Consider the following 22,333-nt stretch of genomic DNA (forward strand, 5'->3'; position numbering starts at 1 on the left):
AGGCACAACGAACAACAAGCTTCCTCTTAGAGCCCCTCATGGCTGGGAAGGCCCAGCCGAAATACAAGCGGCCGCTAATTTTGGTGCGGCTGCCATTTTGAGAGCCGCACAGAGCCCTCAGTCATAGAGGTTTCAGGCATCTCTGATAAAAACCAGGCTCTCTCTTCATCCTGCTGTGACAGGCATGGATCAGGGGCAAACCAGACTCCACTGGGCATTCCCTCAATACCAAGGTAGAGGCCATAAAGGCTTTCTCTTCATTCCTGCTTGCCCAGGACTTAAATTGGACATGGAAAAACAATTTGAAGATATTTTGAAATTGAAGGTGTATGACTGGATGAAAAATCCTTTTACCGCAAATATTGAAGAGGCTGATATAACTTGCCAAGAAGAACTATTAGAAATTAGATATGATGAAGAAAGTAAACATAAATTTGAAAGTGGTGGATATGAAAACCTATGGCAAAGTAAAAAAAATGCCTGCCTTATATCCAAATATGTGGAAAATGATATTCAGTTTATTGATACCTTTCCCAACCTCATATCTTGTGGAATCAGGCTTTAGTGCTGTTAATCATATTATGACCAAAGAAAGAAACCGCCTGAATATTTCCGAAAGAGGAGACCTTCGTTTGTTCCTTACAAAAATTGAGCCAGATATCCAGTATTTAGTTTCGCAGCATCAGCCTCAGGGATCTTATTAATAATTTAATTAATTAAATGTAATTTCATCAGACTTCCTGTTTCTACAGTGGGGCAAAAAAGTATTTAGTCAGCTACCAATTGTGCAAGTTCTCCCACTTAAAAAGATGAGAGAGGCCTGTAATTGTCATCATAGGTAGACCTCAACTATGAGAGACAAAACGAGAAAACAAATCCAGACAATCACATTGTCTGATTTGGAAAGAATTTATTTGCAAATTATGGTGGAAAATAAGTATGTGGTCACCTGCAAACAAGCAAGATTTCTGGCTCTCACAGACCTGTAACTTCTTCTTTAAGAGGCTCCTCTGTCCTCCACTCATTACCTGTATTAATGGCACCTGTTTGAACTTGTTATCAGTATAAAAGACACCTGTCCACAACCTCAGTCACACTCCAAACTCCACTATGGTGAAGACCAAAGAGCTGTCAAAGGACACCAGAAACAAAATTGTAGACCTGCACCAGGCTGGGAAGACTGAATCTGCAATAGGCAAGCATCTTGGTGTGAAGAAATCAACTGTGGGAGCAATAATTAGAAAATGGAAGACATACAAGACCACTGATAATCTCCCTCAATCTGAGGCTCCATGCAAGATCTCACCCCGTGGGGTCAACATGATCACAAGAACGGTGAGAAAAAATCCCAGAACCACACAGGGGGACCTAGTGAATGACCTGCAGAGAGCTGGGACCAACGTAACAAAGGCAACCATCAGTAACACACTACGCTGCCAGGGACTCAGATCCTGCAGTGCCAGAAGTGTCCCCCTGCTTAAGCCAGTACATGTCCGGGCCCGTCTGAAGTTTGCTAGAGAGCATTTGGATGATCCAGAAGAGGATTGGGAGAATGTCATATGGTCAGATGAAACCAAAGTAGAACTGTTTGGTAGAAACACAACTCGTCGTGTTTGGTAAGTAATTATTATTATATGCTTTAACTTGCTATAACTCTGCTTTATAAATTTTATAAAGTAAAGTTATTTCCCTACTTTATAAATCACCATTATTGTGGAACTGGTGGGCGGTTAGAAAATTTTACTACTAACAGAGATACAAAAGTGGGCGGTAGGTATAAAAAGGTTGACTACCCCTGGCTTAGACTAATAAGCAACTTTTTTTACTGTGGGCACACTGGGTTAACAAGATTAATACTGTATGGAACAAAACTGTGATTGAATCTGGATGTTCTCTTTTGGATATCATGAAGCCTCTTCCCAGAAGGTAACAAGGAAAACAGGTTGTGAAGAGGAAGTATTGTGTCCCAGACAATCCTGCGGACCCTGCTTAAGCATCGTTTATATACATGTCCTGGATAGAAGGGAGTGAACTGCCAATAATCTTTCCTGCCATTCTCACCACTCTCTGCACCGCCTTCCTGTCTGAAGCAGTAACGCTTCCAAACCAGGCAGTAATACAATATGACAGGATGCTCTCAATCGTCCCTCTGTAGAAAGTGGTGCAAGGACAGGTTAAAGAAGATGTACTTTTCTTTTTCTTTTTTTATAGAGTTTTATTGAGTTTTATAAAGTTAGGGAAGGGGTGGGATCAGTATGGGAATTGGGGTTCGGGTAGAGTCAGGGTTGGGGTTGGAACAGGGATAGGAACAACAATGGGGTTACTCCCCATTAACATTTTCAAGCTTTAGCAAACAGACTATTGTCCGGGTACATATGTTCAATAGCAGTAATTAATATAATAGTGAATAGCTATAGTAAATATGAGAAACAATAACCATAAACAGTATCAGTTAATCAATACATATCCTTGATCTTATTAAAATATATCAATCATTTCTCACTAGTTCGTTTTGCTAACCATAGGTAAAAGTTATCCAATATTTTAAAGTAAACTGAGTCTTCTTTCTCTTTAATCTCTAAGGTTAATCTGTCCATTTCTGCACATTCTAAAATTTTCTTAATTATAATATCTTTAGATGGTAGAATTTCATTTTTCCAATATTGGGCAAATAATATTCTTGCTGCTGTCAATATATGCAATATTAAATAATCATTCTCCTTCTCATACTTGGCTCCTAGTATTCCTAACAGAAACAATTCTGGTTTAAGTTCTATCTGTATTTTAGTCATCTTTCCCAATCATGTATGAATCTTAAGCCAAAAAATTTTCGCACCAGGGCATACCCACGAGATATGATAGTAAGTACCTGGCTTTTGTTTGCATTTCCAACAGTTGTTCGAAACGTTTTTAAACATTTTTGCTAATCTTACTGGTGTCATGTGCTATCTATAAAACATTTTATACAAATTTTCTTTATATGAAGCTGTTTTAGTCAGTTTAATGTTTCTATCCCATAACTTTTGCCAATCTTCTAAGTCTATAGAATATCCAAAGTTTTTTGCCCATATTATCATCATTTCTTTTAAGTATTGGGGTTCGTGGCATTGAAGCAACAAACAAGTTGTTAACCAAGTTCTTCCTTTATTCGTTCCACTGTACCACTCAGCAAACAAACAGGCGTGCAGGCTTTTTATAGTCTCCCAAACCCATCCAATCACAAACACCCTTTTTCATGCCTTGCGCATGCATGCAAGACCAGCGCCAACCAGTCTGGTCCTGGGCAGCTTTTAGATTGCCCAGGACCATTTGCAACATTTCTGGGCCTGCTGAATTGCCTCAGCAGGCCCAGGACACAACATCCCTACCCCCTGGATAAAGCACACATAACTATAAACATAATACATTTGTTCCAGGGCCAGAAATAGTTGAATTACTCTGGCCTGCACATAGGCAGAGTACTTTTATAAAATAACGGGTTTAACTTAAACAAATGCTCCCCAAAATCATAATTGGTATATATTAGGCTATACTGAGTGTTAGTCAACATCATCCTTTTACAGACTAGCAAGTTTCCCTCTGCAATGACAGAAACCTCACATAGTCTCCCAGATGCTTGGAAGGGCCCTTAGCCCTTTGTGACCTTCGCAACGTCAGGGAGGGTGCTTGGTCTGCCAGCTCACTGCTAGACTAGGCAGACCAGGACTTCTACTTAATGGTGCCTGGCCTACCTGCCTGTCTGATGGGCTAGATAGACTAGGACTTTGATGCCTCAACATTCTAGGTGACTCACCCCACTGCTGGCTGGCTGGATCCTCTGAATTCCAACCAGTTCCCCTCAAAGGGGTGGAGATCCCTGAGCCCCATAGTGGAGTGGAATTCTCCCAGTCTACAATGGACTCTTCTTGGGAACACTGTCCCTCAAGCCCGCGATCAGCAACGGATGTGGCCTGCGATGCAGAAGTGCCCCAGTTCCCCGTAGAAGGGCCCAAGGTGCCAGAGTCAGGAGCCGCTTCCATGGCAAACCCCCTGTCTCGTGAATTCCTGATTGGCACACTTGCTGATGTGCAGGCTGCCCCCCGGGGAAACTCCCTGTTCACAGCAGTAGCTGAACCTTGAGGATGCCCTTGCTCATCCACTGGGACATGAACAGCAGCCTGCGAAAATCCACTGGCACTGAAAGATTGTTTCCCAGGATTTTGACCTGAAGTGTGAGCTTGTTCATGGTCCCCCTCCCCCCCCTGAGAGCAGAGCCAGGAGTGAAGACATGGTTGGACAGCCACCAACGCAGTTGGTCAATGTGGCGCCGAAGGATGCGGCCATGTCCCAAAGTCACTTTGTATGATAGTGGCCCCAAGACCTTGCAGACAACAGCAGTGACCCAAAGATGACCCGGGCCGTAGTTTCTTGCCCAGACTGGATCGCCCACCTGAAGCCTCCTAGGTGCCCGAGGCTGTGACACCTGTGAAGCCACCCGGTCTGGGTGCAGTCTGTCCAACTTTGTGATGAGGCGGCGACCCCAGCGAAGTTCCACTGGGCTCTTCCCTGTGGCAGTGCATGGTGTGGTGTGGTGTGCAAGAAGAAAATCAGCTAACCTGTGATGTCAGCTACCATGTGTGAGTCTTTTGAGTGCGTCCTTCGTTGTGTGTACCATCCTTTCTGCTTGCCCATTGGTGGAAGGGTGGAAGGGTGCTGACGTTGCATGCCTGATCAAGTTGGCCTGTAAGAAAGCCTGGAACTAAAGAGAAGTGAATTGAGGCCCATTGTCAGATACGAGGACATCAAGAAGTCCATAGCGAAAATTCCTCTCAACACCTGGATGGTCCAAGCAGTAGTAGTGGAGGAGACAGGGACAACCTCTAGCCACTTAGAGAGGCTATCAACCAGGATAAGGAAGAATTGCCCCTGAAAGGGCCCAGCATATTCTAAATGTACCCTTGACCAAGGGATTTGTGTCTCCTCCCACCTGTGTACAGGGGCCTGAGGCATTTCAGGCCATGACTGTTGGCACACCTGACACCAGTACACTTGGGCCTCAATAGCTTTATCAAGCCCAGGCCACCAAACATGGCTGCGTGCAATGTGTGCTTTCATGCACACAATGCCCGGATGTCCCTCATGCAGAGAGGACAAGACTCTGGACCTCAGAGTCTGGGATAACTACTCTACCACCCCACAACAGGCACCCCTTAAACGTAGACAGTTCGTGCCTTCTTTGCCAGAAGCTTTGAAATGCAGCATCTGGATACATGTCAGGCCATCCTGACAACACCCATGTCAGCACATGTGTAAGCGTGTGATCAGTGGCAGTTTCTGCAGCCACGTCCCTAGCATTGAGGGGAGATTCAGGCAGCTCCTGAATAGAGAGAATATTAACATCAGGAGCAGGATCTGCCTCTATTTGTGTGAGAGGTAGCCTACTGGGGCCATCTGCATGGCCCATTTCTTTCCCAGGTTTGTGAATAACCGTGTAGTCATATGCTGACAGGAAAATGGACCATCTCAGCATATGTGGGGAAATGATGTGTGGGGTTTGTTTGTTAGTAGTAAACAAACCCAGCAGTGGCTTATGGTCTGTATAGACTGTGAAGTGGTGGCCATATAAGAAATCATGAAATTTATTTATACCAGCCACTATGGCCAAGGCCTCTCTGTCAATCTGAGCGTAATTATGCAATGCATATGACAAAGTCCTTGAATAGTAGACTATAGGGACTTGTGTCCCGTCAGCCTTCAGGTGACTAAGTACTGCTCCCACCCCATAAGGGGATGCATCACATGCGATGCACACAGGCAGTTGCTCATTAAAATGCACTAATACGGCATTTGATGAGAGCAAGGCCTTGACCTCATTAAAACTCTTGTCATGGACTTTAGTCCACTGCCATGGAGCTTGCTTATCTAAGAGCCGGTGTAATGGCTCAGCCACTGCAGCCTTGTGGGGAAGAAATGCATGATAGAAATTGAGGAGTCGCAGGAAAGCCTGAAGCTCATTTTTAGACTTGGGACTTGGGGCCTCCTGAATGGCCTTTGGTTTGGATTCTGCAGGGTGGATGCGTTGGGCATCTATTCTAAATCCTAAAAATTCTGTGGAAGTGACTCCAATCTTTTTTCAATTTGAGGCCCGCTTGGTGGAACCTCAACAATACAGCCCTTAACCTCTCTGCGAAATTTTGTGATGAATCCCCTGCAATGAGGACGTCATCAAAGTAGGGGCAAACCCCAGGTATTCCCCTGAGTGTGCGCTCCATGATGCTCTGAAATATATCAGGAGCAACATCCACCCCAAATTGTAACCTCTTTACCTTAAAAGCGCCCCTATGGGTCACTATTGTTTGGGCCTCTGCAGTTGTTTTGTCAACAGGTAACTGATGATAGGCCTGTACTAAATCAAGCTTTGCAAACAGCTTTCCCCCTTTGAGGGAGGCCAGAATATGACTCACTACTGGTACAGGATATACATGTTGTTGCAAAGCTGTATTCAGGGTACATTTGTAGTCTGCGCAAATTCGGACTTCCGCGTTAGCTTTTAAAGGCGTCACAATGGAGGTTTCCCCGGACTTGAATCCACCGGTGCCAAGATGCCCTGCTGGAGCAGCTTGTCCAGCTCTGCATCAATCTTGCCCTTTAAGGCGAATGGCACCCTCCTGGGCTTGATCCTAACAGGTGTGATGGCTGGGTTTAATCGCAAGGAAATGGAAGGCCACTTGTAGGACCCAAGGTCTGAGCTAAACACATCTGCAAACTCATTGCAGACTTCTGCAAGGCCTGTAGTTTGCAGACTATTTATGCCAGTTACTTGGATTCCTAAGGTCTCGAACCACACAAGTCCAATTAGACTCGTACGCTCACCCCCAATAACCACCACATCTAATAGACTCTGGAAAGCCTTACACTGCACTTTAAGCATAGCTTCTCCAAGTACTTTGACCCTTGAATTTTGAAAATCCGTGAGGATTAAATTCAATGGCCTGAGTTTGACTCTAAGGCCACTACTTCTGCAAATCCTTTTAAAGGTATTGTGTGAAATGATCGATAGAACGGACCCAGTGTTCAGCTCCATCGACAAGAGAACCCTTTGTAGTTTCACAACAATGTGAAGCTTTTTCTTAAGGGGCTTGTGTGTCCCTGTCCGCAAAATGCTTCTGCGCAATGTGCAGAAACCCACCCTGTGCTGGCTGGGGATCCTGGTACCTTTCTGAAGGAATTCTTCCCGAGGTTGCACCTGCTGGTGACCCAAACAGACAATGGCAATGTGGTCTTGCTTACCACATGCCCAACAAATGACAGAGTGGAACCGGCAGTCTGAGCACTTGTGGCGTCCTCAGCACCCGAGACACTGAAAGTCTGTCCGGGTGTTGACTGGCTTCTCTCATGGCCTTTGTATGGCAGGCTGGTGAAGTCTGTCCACCTCTTCTTCTGGATCCAGGTCTTGCACTTCTTGAGCGACCTCTTGATGGATGGACGCAACTGCTGTAGTGCTAATGGCAAGTCACAAGGCCTTCACAGCGCCTCCTGCTGCTTCTTCAGCTGCAACTTCGCGTAAGACATCTTGGAACATGACTTCAGCTTTAGCAAAGATTTTTTGTTGTAGCTCTCTACTTCTAAGGCCGCAGACAAAATGGTCTCATAAGTGTTCTTCCAGGTCCTTGAACTCACAAGGCCTGGCAGCTTGTCTCAAGGCAGCAATGAATTCCACAGCAGACTCACCAGGCTTCTGGTCCCTCTGCTCAAAAGCATGCCTCCACGCAATTACAGATAGCTTCGGATGGAAATGGTCCTTCAGCATATTCTTCAAGTCTGTGTATGTTACAGACTCAAGCGGCACAGGAGCTACTAAATTTTCAGCCACATCGTCCTGCACACAGACACACAGCAGGGTTGCTGCCTTCAAACAATCTTCTTGAACCTAGTTAACTTGAAGGTAGTTTTCCACTTGGGCCACGTAAGAGTAAGCGCTCTGGGTGAGACACATCGAATTCTGACAACCAGCTGATCCTCGACATTGCTAGCTTCTCTTCGCCTCGCTGCAACTCAGGCTGGGAAGAAGCCCGTTTGCCAAGCCCACCTCCAGCGTTTACGTACTGGCAGGTGAGTGCAGATCTGGGCACTGACTTCCCAGCTTCCAGTTCTTTTTGTAGAGGCTAGGTTCTTCGAGATGTCTTCTTTGCAGCGATCCCACCTTTGTCGCCACTTTTAAGTATTGGTGTTCATGGCATTGAAGCGACACACAAGTTGTTAACCAAGTTCTTTCTTTATTTGTTCCACTGTACCACTCAACAAACAAACAGGCGCACAGGCCTTTTATAGTCTCCCAAACCCATCTAATCACAAACACCCTTTTTCGCACCTTGTGCATGCACGCAAGACCAGCACCAACCAGTCTGGTCCCAGGCAGCTTTTAGGCTGCCCAGGACCATTTGCAATATTTCTGGGCCTGCTGAATTGCCTCAGCAGGCCCAGGACACAACAGTTTCTTTTACTTGTTCTTCTTCCATCTTCCAATTTAGAAGAAATCTGTAAAGTTTCTTAATCAAGTTTTCATCTGTTTTTAAGAGTATTTGATCAAATTCTATCTGTTCTTTATAAAATCTCATTGTCTTTACATCTTTTTCATATCTTGTTTGAATTTACAAATAAGGCCACCATGCTAAGTCAATACCTTGTTGTTGTACGTCTTGCCTATCTTTCAGTTTTCCGTCCTTGTCCAAAATATCTTTGTAAGTGATGACTTTGTCGTAGTTAATTAAATTTGGGTAAGCAAAAGCTTCCATTGTTGAAAGCCACTCAGGTAGTTTAATATAAATTTTTTGTTTTATTCTTTCCCATTCTAAAAATAAGTGTATTCCTTATAGCCTAGTTTTGGAAATATCTGTGTTTTATTTTTCCCGTACCATAGAAAGGCATGCCAACCCGTTTGTAGGTCATGCCCCTCTAGGTATAGTAACCTTTTATTTCTCAGCGTTATCCATTCTTTAAGCCATGGTAAAATAGCTGCTTGATAATATAGTCTCCAGTCCGGGAGGCCAAATCCTCCACTGTCTTTAACTTCTTGTAACATTTTCACTTTAATTCATGCTTTCTTCCCTTGCCAAATAAATCTCAATATTATTGCATTTAGGTCATCAAAAAAGACCTTTCCTAATTTTACAGGAATTGTTTGGAATAAGAAGAGTAGTTTCAGCAGGACACTCATTTTCACTGTGGCTATCCAAGTCTAGTTTTATTTGTTTCAACAGTCTTTCATAGTTGTCTTCTTTTAATGTTGTACATCTTGCTATTAAGTAAATTCCTAAATATTTAACTTTTTTGACTATTTGCAGATTTGTCTTTTTTGTGAATTGGGTTTTCTGTTTGTCTGTTAGATTTTTTTGTTAATACCTTAGTCTTTTCTCTATTTATTTTCAAACCAGCCACTTCTCCAAACTTTTCTATTTTCGCCAACAATTTAGTGGCTGTTTCTAGTGGCTCCTCCAGAATGAAGACCAAATCATCTGCCAAAGCTTGTAATTCATATTTTTGCTCTTTTATCTCCAGTCCTTTAATTTCCATGTCCTGCCTAATATTTCTAGCCAATACTTCCAATGTTAGTATAAATAGCAGTGGGGATAATAGACATCCCTGTCTTGTGCCTTTTTTGATGTCAAAGCTTTTTGTATAATCTCCATTTAACATTATTCTGGCCATTTGTTTATGGTAAATTGCTTGCATTTATAAAGTTTTTTCCATGCAACGCAGAAAATACAGGTGCTGCCATGCCTGTTTCATCAGTGTCTCACTGTTGAGCAACCAAGCCAGCCTACTCATTAGCTGCACATCCAGAAATTTGATGCTGCTAACCAGCTCCACAGGTGAATCATTAATATATAGAGGAGGTGGCTGTGCCTGCCTTGTCTGAAATTGACAATGATCTTTTTAGTTTTTCCAATATTTAAAACTAAGCTGTTTTTCTTACACCAGTTCACCAAACCCTCTACCTCCTTGTGGTAAGCACCCTCATTGTCATCTTGAATAAGACCCACTTCTGTTGTATCATCCACACACTTCACAATATGGTTGGTGGCAAACCTTACACAACAGTCATAGGTCAACAGGGTGAACAGCAGTGGACTTAGGATGCAATCCTGAGGAGAACCTGTGCTCAAGAAAATGGTGTTAGAAATATTAGTCCCAACTCACAAATACTGAGGCCTATCAATAAGAAAATCAAGAATCCAGTTTCACAAAGGAGTATTAAAGCCTAAAAAGCCCAGTTTGTCTACTAGATGCTGAGGAACAATTGTATTAAATGCCGAACTAAAGTCGACAAACAGCATTCGCACATGAGTATTTCTTTCCTCTAAGTGCTCCAAGCTCAGGTGGAGAACAGAAGAAATAGCATCCTCTGTAGAACGATTTGGAAGGTAAGCAACTGAAGTGAGTCAAATGCTGGTGGAAGGCTAGATACAATAATGTCTTTTATCAGCCTCTCAAAGCATTTCATAATGATGGATGTAAATACAACCGGATGGTAATCATTGAGACTAATCATTGAGACCCATCTCAATGACTATCTAGAAAGATTATATATGAGAATGGAATTCTGGACTACCAGGTATCAAGAAGGATGAATTTTTTTCTCTTTTTCTCTAGACCTTGCGAGCAGCTGGGAAAACATACATGATTTTTTTTGTGGTGATCATATTCTTGGGCTCTTTCTATCTCATCAACTTAATCCTGGCTGTGGTGGCAATGGCCTATGCAGAGCAGAATGAAGCCACCTTACAGGAAGAAAAAGAAAAAGAAGCAGAGTTCCAGCAGATGGTGGAACAGCTGAAAAAGCATCAGGAGGAGCAACAAAGACTGGTCAGAACCTTTTTTATTTATGTCGGTTTGATTTATCTAGTTTCAGAAGGTTTAAGTATATACAATTCTCATTCCTCAAGGGATTCAAGGCAACTTTGATAGTTCAATTTCATTTTGGATGTCAGGGAGAGGACACTTCCACATAAACGGTTTGCAGCAGCTCTGGAATCAGCTTAGGACTCACACAATATTACCTACTTTGGGGATTTGGCAATAGTGCAGTGATGCAGTGCCAACTTATAAGAAACCATAGCAAAGCTTTTTTTTTCTTTTTGAATCACTGAGCCTCTGCAGTTGTAGAAGAAGAGGTGATAAACTTATTTTCCCACAGTTTTCAGCAACTACTTCATTTTGAAAATCTCCTTCGACACAGATTTGTGGCAATTGCAGGAATGCAGTTAACTTGCCTGGTTATGTAGATAGCAGTTCCAGAGGAGGTGGACTAACTCAGTCTGCTTACCTCCAAAATCTAACATGGTTACTTACTTTTTAAAGAAAACCTCAGCAGCAAATTGGAGCCCCTTTTAGCCCCTAGCTCTACCTGCAAATAATCCCATTCCTGAAAATAGCAACTTCAGGAATTTATTTCTATCAGAATCCTATCAGAGACTAGTTTGAAAAACTTCTCTTTAGCCTCATATTGATCCCTGAGAAGGGTCATCCCACTAAAACTGGCAGGTCAAGCTACTGTGTATAAATAGGCAGCGAATCCCATACTCACTTGTGCTGATGATAGTTGGGTAATAAAATATCTGCAGGCAAAGAACCAAGCTCAGACAGTACCAAGAATTCTACAGGGTTTACTAGTATTTCTAACCAAATTCTAATCTGACCAATGATTAGTTGAATACTCCATTTTTAAAAGTGATTTAATCATTTCTATTGGCTTGAAAAAAATTGTCTGTGTGTGTGTGTGTGTGTGTAATTTTATTGAACTATTATTTGGTATAAAATGGATAGATTAATTTAGAAAAAGAAGGGGCGGTGCTGCTGGAATTCTTAATTTTCTTTTTACATTATTATTTGGCTTGCTGATTATTTCAAGTCATTATGGTTGGTTGCAAAGTCAATCAGATATTTATACTGGATCTGGCATTTTTATCCACATATCAAGTCCTTCCAAGGACCTGGAATAGGCAGATGTGCTGTTTGATGGTGTTATAGGTATTGTCACAGGACGTAACTGTTCCAAGTAAACATGCCTTTAGCAATTGACTGATAGTGATTTTGTCAATGCCAGTAGTGTTCAAGGTCTGCTCCAGATGTTTTGGGATTGCATCCAAGGTGCCTATCACTATTGGTACTATTCTTGCTTTATTTTTTGCCATAGTCGTTCTATTTCTATTTGCAAATCTTTGTATTTTGTTATTTTCTCCAGTTCTTTGAAGAGCCCTAATGGCACAATGGTTAGAATGCTGTATTGCAGGCTAACTCTGCCCATAGTTTGGTGTTTGATCATGACAGGCTTGAGGTTGACTCAGGCTTCGATCCTTCCCAGGTTGGTAAAATAAGGACCCGGATTGTTGGGGGCAACATGTTGATGTTGTAAACTGCTCCAATAGTGCTGTAAAGCACCGTGGAGCGGTATATAAGACTAAGTGCTATTTCTATTGCTTTCTATACTATTCTGTTGTCTCCAGGTACTGCCATGTCCATTTTCAGACTTTTTTTTTGTCTTTCTTATTAATAGTTGTTAAGTCTTGGATGTTACACAGTAAGTGCTTGTCTGTCTGAATTCTACAGTCCCAGAGCACTTCATTTTCTATAACTTTGACTATTTTGTGGTCCCACCAGTTCTTGCTTGCAAGAAAATAGCATTCCTTGCAGATATCCCAATGCACCATTGTTGCAACTTTGTTGTGCCATTTTTGGGGGTATTATTATTATTTTAGTACAAAATCTGTGAGAAATTGATATTTGTATCACACACACACATCCTTAAGATTGCACACTCCCTCCTCCACCCATTGCTACCTTAGAATTTTAAACATCAACTGTAAGCCAGCAATTTGCTTGCTATTTCATTCCTGAGCAGTGACATAGCCTCTCAGACTCCTTGCCAGATTTACTGCTGGAGCTGCTTAAATAGAACACATGTAGGTAATATTTTTTATCCCTTCAACAAATTTCTTGGATAAATATTCAACATACTATTCTAAAGAACATAGAATGGAGTGCTGGTAATCCTCATTTAGCGACTGCCTTGCACATCAACTGTTCACAATTACAATTACTGATGACCAGTCCTTGCATTTACAACTTTCACAAAAACCATAAAGCAAAGGAAAACTTAAGATAAGCTCAGTCATGATTTTACTTGCAGCTGCTTTGCTTAACAACCAAGTTGCTGGTCCCAATAATCACAGACTATCAGCCATTCTCTGATATCTATGACAACAAAGCACTGCAATCTCAGCTCAATCTATCAACAATATAACTCATGCCAAACTATCAACAACATCAGACATTGCTGCTTATCTTCAGGCAGTGTTCACTTTCTGTTGACAGGCCCCTGCAGCCTGCCCAAGGCATCTCCATGTTGCACGAGGCCTTTGTTCTTGAAACAGGTTTGGAGAATATTCTTCTATAGCTTTCACAATCTCCAAAACCTCATGAAAGTACATCCCATTTTTGCATGATTTTCAGAGACTCTGGAGACTATGCAAGAGCTCAGCTTTCTCATTAATTTCCAGAGGCTCCAGAGACATAGAAAGCATACTCCATTTTTGCATGGCCTCTGAAAAGTGTCCTTTTTTTGAATAGTTGTTGTCGAGTTTTGGTGACTGCTGGCATGTCAGCTTTGATAATGTGTCATAGGTTTACCATCATTACCTTAGAGTATAGAAGGGGCATTGTCTTACCTGAACGCCTTTTCTCAGCACGGAGATGGAGAATTCACCAATGGGTTTGCTCTGTCTTCCTGCTCTTGAGACCAAGTCAGCCAAACTTGCCACACCCCCTGTTGCTAGGAGAACCCAGTCTTGATGAGGGCGAAAGCAGCTGATGACAGTCCGTGGTGTTGGCTCTCAGATCCCTAACTCTGGCCAAACTGACTCTAAGGGTAGGAGTGGATTCTCCATCTCTGTGCTGAGAAAAGGCGTTCAGGTAATGCAACGCCCCTTCTCCAGCACAGGAGATGGAGAATCCACCAATGGGACATACCAAAGCCTCACTGTCCCAATGGGCAGGAAACAGATAAGGCCGGGCCCGTACCCCCAGACACCACTTGCTGAAGGACCCTCCGACCAAAGGAGGAGTCCGCAGAAGCAAAGCAGTCAATCTTGTAATGACGAACAAATGGGGAGGGTGAAGACCATGTCACAGCCCTGCAAATCTCCTCGATGGACGCCTGAGTGGCCCATGCTGCAGATGTTGCAGCACTGCGAGTGGAATGAGCTGTGATACAACTTGGAGTCGGCAGGGAAAACAACTGGTACACCTCTGCAATACAAATCCTGATCCACCTCCCTATAATGGAGGCAGAGACCTTCTGTCCCAGAGAGGTAGGGTGGAAGGAAATGAAGAGGGCCTCGGACTTGCGAAAGGATGCCGTTCGCTTGATGTATCGGCATAGTGCCCTATGTGTGTGCCAATGCCGCTCCAAGTCATGGGAAGGATAAGGACAAAAATCTGGCAAAACAATCTCCTGGGTCCTATGAAAAAAGGAGTTGATCTTGGGCATGAAAGTGGGATCCAATTGAAAGACCACCCGGTCCTGGTGGAAGATACAGAGGTCGTCCCTGACCGACAGTGCCGCAAGCACAGAAATGCGCCTGGCTGACGTGATAGCAATCAGGAAGGCAACCTTGTGGGACAAGGACTGTAGAGCACAAGTTGTGATAGGCCCAAACGGTGGTCTGGTGAGAGTCCATATGACCTCAGGCAATTCCCAAGAGGAGTACCTATGTACCATGGGTGGTTTTGTGTTAATAGCGCCCTTGAGAAAAGCACATATCCTAGGATGCTGGGCCAAAGGGACCGAATCGGCACAGGTAAGCAAAGTTGATAGGGCCACAACCTGCCTTCAGATGGCATTAGCAAGTCTGTCAAGGAGGTATCCTTCCGCACCAATGGCAAAAATTCCTCCATGTGGAGTCATAGATGCGATTGGTCACCGGCCTTCGAGAGGCCTGGATCATGGAAATCACTCTTGCTGAGAACGATTCCTGGGTCATGATCCAGCGTTCAAGTGCCAAGCGGCTAACTGTAGCCACTGGGGTTCCGATATCGTAGAACCCCCTGGTGGAGAGATATGCGATCCAGCGGGATTTTCTATGGGGGAGAGCAGGAAAGGGTCACCAGTTCAGCGAACCAGGGTCTCCAAGGCCAGTACAGGGCCACAAAGATTACCTCCACTCGTTCCTGCAGCAGTTTGCGAATGACTGCCGGAATTAGTGAGAGAGGGGGAAATGCATAGAGCAAACCCTTTGGCCATGGGACTTGAAGGGCATCTGCCCTCTCCGCCCCCGGGAATGGAAACTGGGAAAAGAATCTTGGGAGCTGGGCGTTCGCTGGCAAAGCGAACAAATCAAGGACTGGTTGGCCGAACCTTTGTGACATCTCTGCGAAGAGACCCAGATGCAAACGCCATTCTGAGTGATCCACGGTCAACCTGCTCAGGAAGTCCGCTCGCCAGTTCGCCTCCCCTGAAATGTGCTCGGCCCTGAGGGAGGAAAGGTTGCACTCTGCCCAGGAGCCCAGTAACTGGGCCTTGGCCATGAGGGACCTGGACCAGGTACTTCTTTGCTGGTTCACATGGGCCTTTGCTGCCACGTTGTCCGTAAGGACTAGCACGTGCTGTTTTGCAACTGTGTTGTGAAAGTGGCAGAGAGCCAGGTGTATGGCTCTGAGTTCCAACCAGTTGATGTTGTGGCTCAGGCCTGTTCGGGGCCATCGGCCGTGAGCAAACTGAGACCAAAGGTGAGCTCCCCAACCGAACAGACTGGCGTCCGTCGTAAGTGTGAGACGGACGGGTTCCTTGAAGGTGACCCTCTGGCTGCCACTGGCGAGAACCACCAATGGAGGGATGTTAGGGTTTGGGTAGGAACCCTCACCTGTTGGTTGGATGAACCGGTTCCCAACCTCTGGAAGGGGAGCAAAAACCATTGGAGACTCCTGGAATGGAGTCTGGCCCAAGGGACTATGGCTATGCAAGAAACCAACTTTTCCAGGAGTTGGGAAAGTATGGCCAGCGACACTACATGTTCCCTGCATACCTTGAGTGCCAGGTCCCGAATATTGTCCCGATGCTCCTGTGATAGATAGACCAGGCAATCAACTGTGTCTATAACAGCGCCCAGGTGTGAGAGTCAGGTCGAGGGAACCATCTGACTCTTCTGGAAGTCCACCGAGAATCCGTGCTGTTGAAGGACCTGGATTGACAAACTCAGGTCTGACTGGGCCGCCATAAGGGAGGACGACTGGATGAGAATGTCTCCAGGTAGCATTGAATGCATACCAGCACCAGTCTTAGGGACGCTGCAATAACCTCTAGGATCTTGGTGAACACCCTGGGAGCCGAGGAAAGTCCGAACGGCAGGGCCCTGTACTGATAGTGGTGTCCCATATAACAGAACTGGAGAAACCGTCAGTGGTCGGGAAGAATAGGAATATGGAGATATACTTCCGTGAGGTCTATGAACATCAGGAAGTCTCCTTTTCTGATGCTGCCTAAGATGGACTAGAGTGTTTGCATTTTGAACTTCTGGTATGCAATGTGGGAATTCAGACCCTTGAGGTCTAGAATCGCTTGCCATCCCCCCGAGGCCTTGGGAACCACAAAGAGAATGGAATCCCTCTCCCTTCTGACCAGCCAGTATCGGCTCTATGGCCCTTATGTCCAGAAGATGATGAATGGCTCTTGCATGAGGGCCCGTTTAGTTAAATTTTGTGACTGGGGGCAAGAGATGAAGTGCCCAGTGGGCTGGATATGAAGTCCAGGGACAGGCCGAATTGGATGGTCTGTAGAACCTAGGATTCTGTGGTGGTGAGCTCCCACTGATGGAAAAAGAGGGATAGCCTGCCACCTATGGGGGGAACAGCCCAAAAGTCACTTGGCCCTCCTGAAGGGACGACCTCCTCCACAAAAGGCCCAGGTACTGCTGCCTGGGTCTAAAACCAGGTCTATCGGCTGGATGATCCTGTCTGCCCGTGAAGGGACGGGGAGGCTGTGAGACTCCAGAGCCCATTCCTGACCAAAAGGATTGTCTGTGGGGTTAAGCGTGCCTGTCGGTCTGCCTGTTGAGGTGTGTCATGACCTTACGCTTATCCTTATTCTCGGTCAAATAAGGATTCAGGGCCTCTCTGAACAAATGCCCTCCCTGATAAAGGGCTGCAGCCAGGCGCCACTTGGATTTGGCATCGGCTTGCCAGTGCTTAAGCCACAGCATCCGACGTGCTGAGACATTGGACGCAATGGACTTGGAGGAATATCTGGCTGCCTGCATACTCTGTCACTGCGACCAGCTTACTCAGGTTCTGGTGAGTGCGTATTTCTTCTGGGAGAATCCTGGCTTGAAGTTGATGAAGCCAGAAGAGAGAGGTTCTGGTAAATAAGGAAGCGCAAGTGGCCATTCTTGCTGCCCATGCCGCTGCCTGGTGGGTCCTGCGGAAGGCTAATTCCCATCTCCTGTCCTCCGCCTTCAGTGCCTCTGCCAAATCTCCCAACACTGTGGACGAGGACACAAGAGGGGCCAAGGGTTCATTGATCCTTGGTCTCCAGGATGTCAGTTAAATCTGGCACTGAGCTGAATTTTTTGTCTGATCCTCCTAGAGGGGGAAAGGTACCCAGTGAGGCCCATTGCTTCCTAACAGCTCTGAAGAAGAGGGGTGGACAAGGGACATGGTGTTCGGTCGCAACAGTCTCAAAGAACATAGGATCTGGCTCTGAAGTGGGAGGGATGGGTCCCTCCTTTGGTTGAGGTGCACGGGCAGATCCTATGTTGGCCATTGTGGTGGCTTTATACAGCAGTGGTAAAAATAGGACCGGATTGAAAAGACCCCCAGGTGGAGGGGGGTCCGAGGAGGGATCCTCCACCTCCAACCACGGAATGTCTGGCTGGTCGTCCACTGGAGAAAAAGCTCCGCTATATGAAGAGCGGGAAGGTAAGGAGCGGCCATGGTACCCAGGAGTCCCTGACAGGAAAATAAGATGGAGCCCCTGATGCCATTGACTCCGTCCCGGGTAAATGGTAAGACCATGCAGCGAGTGCCCAGTCAACCGCCTGAGCGATCAGAGCTTTGAGCTGATCCTCAGGAGGGGCACATTCTGGGTCGACCCCCCCTGAGCCTGGTGGCTGTAGGGGTAAAGGTGGCTTCTGGAGCCATATGTGTTGCCCGTGGGATGGACGAAGCTGGGCGCATGGCAGGGTCGTGACCCGCCCTGGCAGGAGGGGTGTGTGCCAAATAATCAGACGGCTGTGACCATACCCCCTGGGTAGAGGTAGAGGGTCCCAGTGGAAAGTCAAAGTCTGGGACCCCTTGTTCCACTCTGCCCTGGCCTGCTCTGGGCTCTGGAGAACTCTTTTTCCAGGGCCTGGTGTATCCTGCTCGCCTGTTTCTCCGCCGTTTTTGAGGGCTTCCTGGAAATGGCCTTTGCTTTGGCCTTGATCCTTCCTGCTGTCTCCTGCTTGGAGGATTTGTGCCTTTCCTGGCCAGAAGATGGGGAGGTGGTGACTGTGAGTTGGGGCACTGTTGAATTCTCCATCCTGAAGGGAGTTATCTCAGATAGAACTGAGAGGGAGCTCCGGCAGGGGATCAGTTAGCGGGTTGGCTGAGGCAGATGGAGCAGGAAAATGTGAGCTGCTCCCCTGGCCACCTGACCGGTATGGAGTGTCCCCAAGAACTCAGTAATTAAATCTGTGGCAGAGGCCTGACAGCCAACTGGAGCGCAGCCCGCTGAACTCCTTCGCTGGCCAGGTCAAATAAATGCACCAGAATGTCCCTTGTTGGAGCGCAAGGCGACTGAGGTAATGGCCTGAAGTTGGATTTTACTATGGCCTAATGCAAAATGGCAGCTGCACAAAGAGATCCTGTGAGCAGTCCAGGCCTGTGTGCTAAAATGGCCACCATACGGTGAAATTGGGCTTAATGAACTGACATGCATGACTGGTCAGGAAGGAAAGGAAAGACAAGGCCAGGCCAGAAGAGGTCAATTATTGTTGCCTGTAGGGGTAGCCTGGATGCCAGTAGGATAAAGAATAGCTTCTTTTCCTTCAGAGCCAGAGGATCGGGCGTGGCCAAAATGGTGGCCGCCCCAATCGCAACTAGTCCTGCCCAAACAGCCCGAAAAACAGGCTCTGCAGCCAATTCTGGCCCTCGCCCAGAAGCAGCTGAAGGCAAATTTGAGTAGAGGGTGTCCTGCAGTGAGCCTTCTCACCCTCCGGAGGCCTTAACAGCTGCAGCGCTCATTCGCAGCAACCAAAATGGCAGCCACGACAAAGAAGGGCAGAGTTTTGTTTTCTTTTTTTGAAGGCCAAGGAGCCTTGCAGGCCTCCCTGGAGTTGAGGGAAAGTCCGAAGAGAAGCAGAATCAAGGACGTTGAAGAAGAAAACAATGTTCTCCGATGCTTCCCAACCTTCCCAAGGCTCTTAAGGTTGCAGCGGTCGATCGCGGCAGCCAAAATGGCAGCTGCGACGAAGAAAAAGAGCGAATGCTCCAGAGGCCAAAGAGTCTTTAAGACCTCCCTGGCCCAAAGTGCAGTGCTGAGCCCAGCACTGAAGTGGGGAGGGTGGAAGGACAGGAGGCAGAAGCCTCAGCTATAATCCCCAGAGCCCTGGGGAAGGAGAAGGGGAAAGGAATGCCCCCCTCTCAATTTCCATAGGTATTTCAAAGCACCGCTGATCCCAGCGCTGCTGAGAGGTTGTGGGTGCTAGGAAGGGAAGGATCCACTAATGGGAATTTCTACCTGCTAAATTTCCCTGAGAGCCAAACTTGTCATGTCTCAAAGAGCTGGAGACCAAGTCGAGACTGAGTTCTCCTAGCAACAGGGGGCGAGGCAAATTTGGTTGACTTAGTCTCAAGAGCAGGATGATAGAGCAAACCCATTGGTGGACTCTCCATCTCCTGTGCTGGAGAAGGCCTTTAAGCAACTCCATTTGGTTTGCCAGTTGTACCCTTTCCTAGAGTGGAAGGCCCTTCAGACAATCACTCATGCTGTAATCACCTCACTCTAAATGGGCTGTCCTTGAAGATCACCCAGAAAGTTCAACTGGTCTAAATGAGGTGATATGAACAATAATCAGTATGCTTTGGTATGCCTGTCTATCTGCATTTATTTATGTAATATGCTTTTGTGTATGTAACATTTCTGCTTCATAAGCTGCACTAGTCGATTTGGCAACTGGATGCTTGTTGTTATCAATAAAGTCCCACATGGCATAGGGTCTCATTATTTGAGGGTCTGCTTATCTCCCATATCATCTCCCTATCTGATTTGATCTGTTGGGTTGGCATGTCCAGGTTCTTTTGAACAATTTCATCTAAAGGGACCCTGAAAGTGGGCATTCTCTATAACAGCTGACCCACTAGAACAAGATTCCCCCATAAGATATGGATCACCCCACTCTGCTGCTGTTGTTGACAAGTGATGAAGATATGAGTCTCTATCCCGACTTTTGGTGAGGGAGAATGAGACCCCATACATCATTCTATCTTGTTTGTCATGCTTGCAATCTTTTATCTTTATCTTTTATGTTTAATTGATTTTATTGTAATTTCTTTGATTACTATGAGCCATTGAGATTTGAGCAACTTACAAGTTTAATAAATTATTATTACTTATTATTTTATGCTATTTAATGCATCAACAATTATACCTGAACAGTGAAAAAATTGGTCTATTCTGCAGAAAAAAAATAATATATAGAATAGATAACTATTAAAGGGCAAACATTCTAGACTTGTTGGAATTATGTGTATTGACAAGCAAATATACAAAAGTATATTGAAAAATATCTTGTTTTATCATTAGAAATCAAATAATTTAAGCTACTAGTAATATATGTTACAATTTTTATAAATATTATTGAGTTGATATTTACATAATTCTTTGGATACTTTAGAATGCTTTACTGTATGAATTTCTAGCATCATATTTGTTACTTCAAGTCATCTTCTCCAACAATAATTTTCATAGAAATAGACATTTCTACCTCTCTGTCTGGGATCACTACTTCTATCAGTCTTACCCGTGTTTTCCTAAAAATAAGACCAGGTCTTATTTTGGGGGAGATCTTTTATACTCACCTCTGGCACCAATAGTCCCACCCAGCTGGGCCACTTCTTCTGCGGCCAAAGAAGCAGCTTCATTCTGCAGCTGAGACTGGAGCTCCAGCCTGCATTTTGCAGTCAGGTCTTTCCAGAAGGCCTTTGCTGCCAAGAACCGAGCTATGGATTTCTCGGCTGCAGAGGCCTTCTGGAAAGGCCTCTGACTGCGAAATGCAGGCCTGGGGATGCTGCAGAAGAAGTGGGTAGATGAGGAGAGGCCTGACTGCAGTTCCACCCCCCACCCCGCCCTAGCTTGTAGGTGTGTGCCTCACCCCAAAACTAGAGCTTATTTGGGGGTTAAGGCTTATATTAGGCCAACCCTCCCTCCAAAATCAAGGTAGGGCTAGGCCTTACTTTCAGGGAAAAACAGTAGTAACTTGGCTGTCCTGTTGGCTGGGGACAAATGGAAATTGCTGACCAACATAACTGAAGGGCACCAAATAGTAGAAGATTCTAAAGAAGTATCATAAGTAAGATAAAACTATTGTCTCCAAAACTGGGCCTTAGCTTGGTGTTGAAGCCAATTGACCACCAAACACAAGGTGTAAAACAAAAAGATATAAGGACCCTGGCTTTGAAAGCTACCAAGGCCTTGATCACAGTTTTACAGTTTTTTTTATAATCAAAGGTGAATCACATACACCCCTTTGCCCTCCCCCAATAATACATGCATAACATATAACATTGATTGGTTACCTGGATTGCAGCCCCCTAAAGCTTTCTCACTTGCTATGCAAAATAGCTAAATGTCACGCCACCTGTTGCCCACCTCAGGTCATGGGTATCTTGCAAAGTTTCTAGTTTCCTGTTCCAGCTATGTGGTTTTGGGTTTTCTTGTAAGTGAGCTATTTATGTACCCAACATTCTGGCTAAGTGATTTCTAACAGGTGATTCTGTCTCACTTCATTGCCCCTGCAGCTCCCCCTTCCCACCGCAGCCCCCCTTGCAATGCTATCAAGTATGTCAACTGTTAGCAAGCTTGTATTGCAAATCCCCTAGTAAGCAGAAAGAAAAAGTTGTTTAAGAGTAAATGTTTCTCTCAGAATTCATCTTCCTCACTCTCATGTTCATCACACCCGCACCTGGGTCCTATCTCCACATATGATCCTTCTTCTGATCCCCAGGGCCCCATCTGTATGTATATTCTATTATCTGATTCTTAATTCCCCATCTGTATATATATTCTTTTATCTGATCCTTCAAATACATACCATATAAGTTC

General features: G+C 45.2%; 1 protein-coding gene across 2 annotated transcripts in view; it reads left to right on the top strand.

Moving 5' to 3' along the window:
- The window catches only part of LOC120302654 (sodium channel protein type 4 subunit alpha-like), a 160,686-nt gene that overhangs the window by 42,041 nt on the left and 96,312 nt on the right, over positions 1–22,333 (top strand). For both annotated transcript variants that reach the window (XM_039331422.1, XM_039331423.1), the window contains one exon: positions 10,633–10,845. In XM_039331422.1, the coding sequence (XP_039187356.1) occupies positions 10,633–10,845 (213 nt within the window). The remainder of the gene's footprint in view (positions 1–10,632; positions 10,846–22,333) is intronic.

Source organism: Crotalus tigris, unplaced genomic scaffold, assembly GCF_016545835.1.
Source record: "Crotalus tigris isolate CLP2741 ecotype Arizona unplaced genomic scaffold, ASM1654583v1 scf7180000024437.13266115, whole genome shotgun sequence".
Classification (NCBI taxonomy): Eukaryota; Metazoa; Chordata; class Lepidosauria; order Squamata; family Viperidae; genus Crotalus; species Crotalus tigris.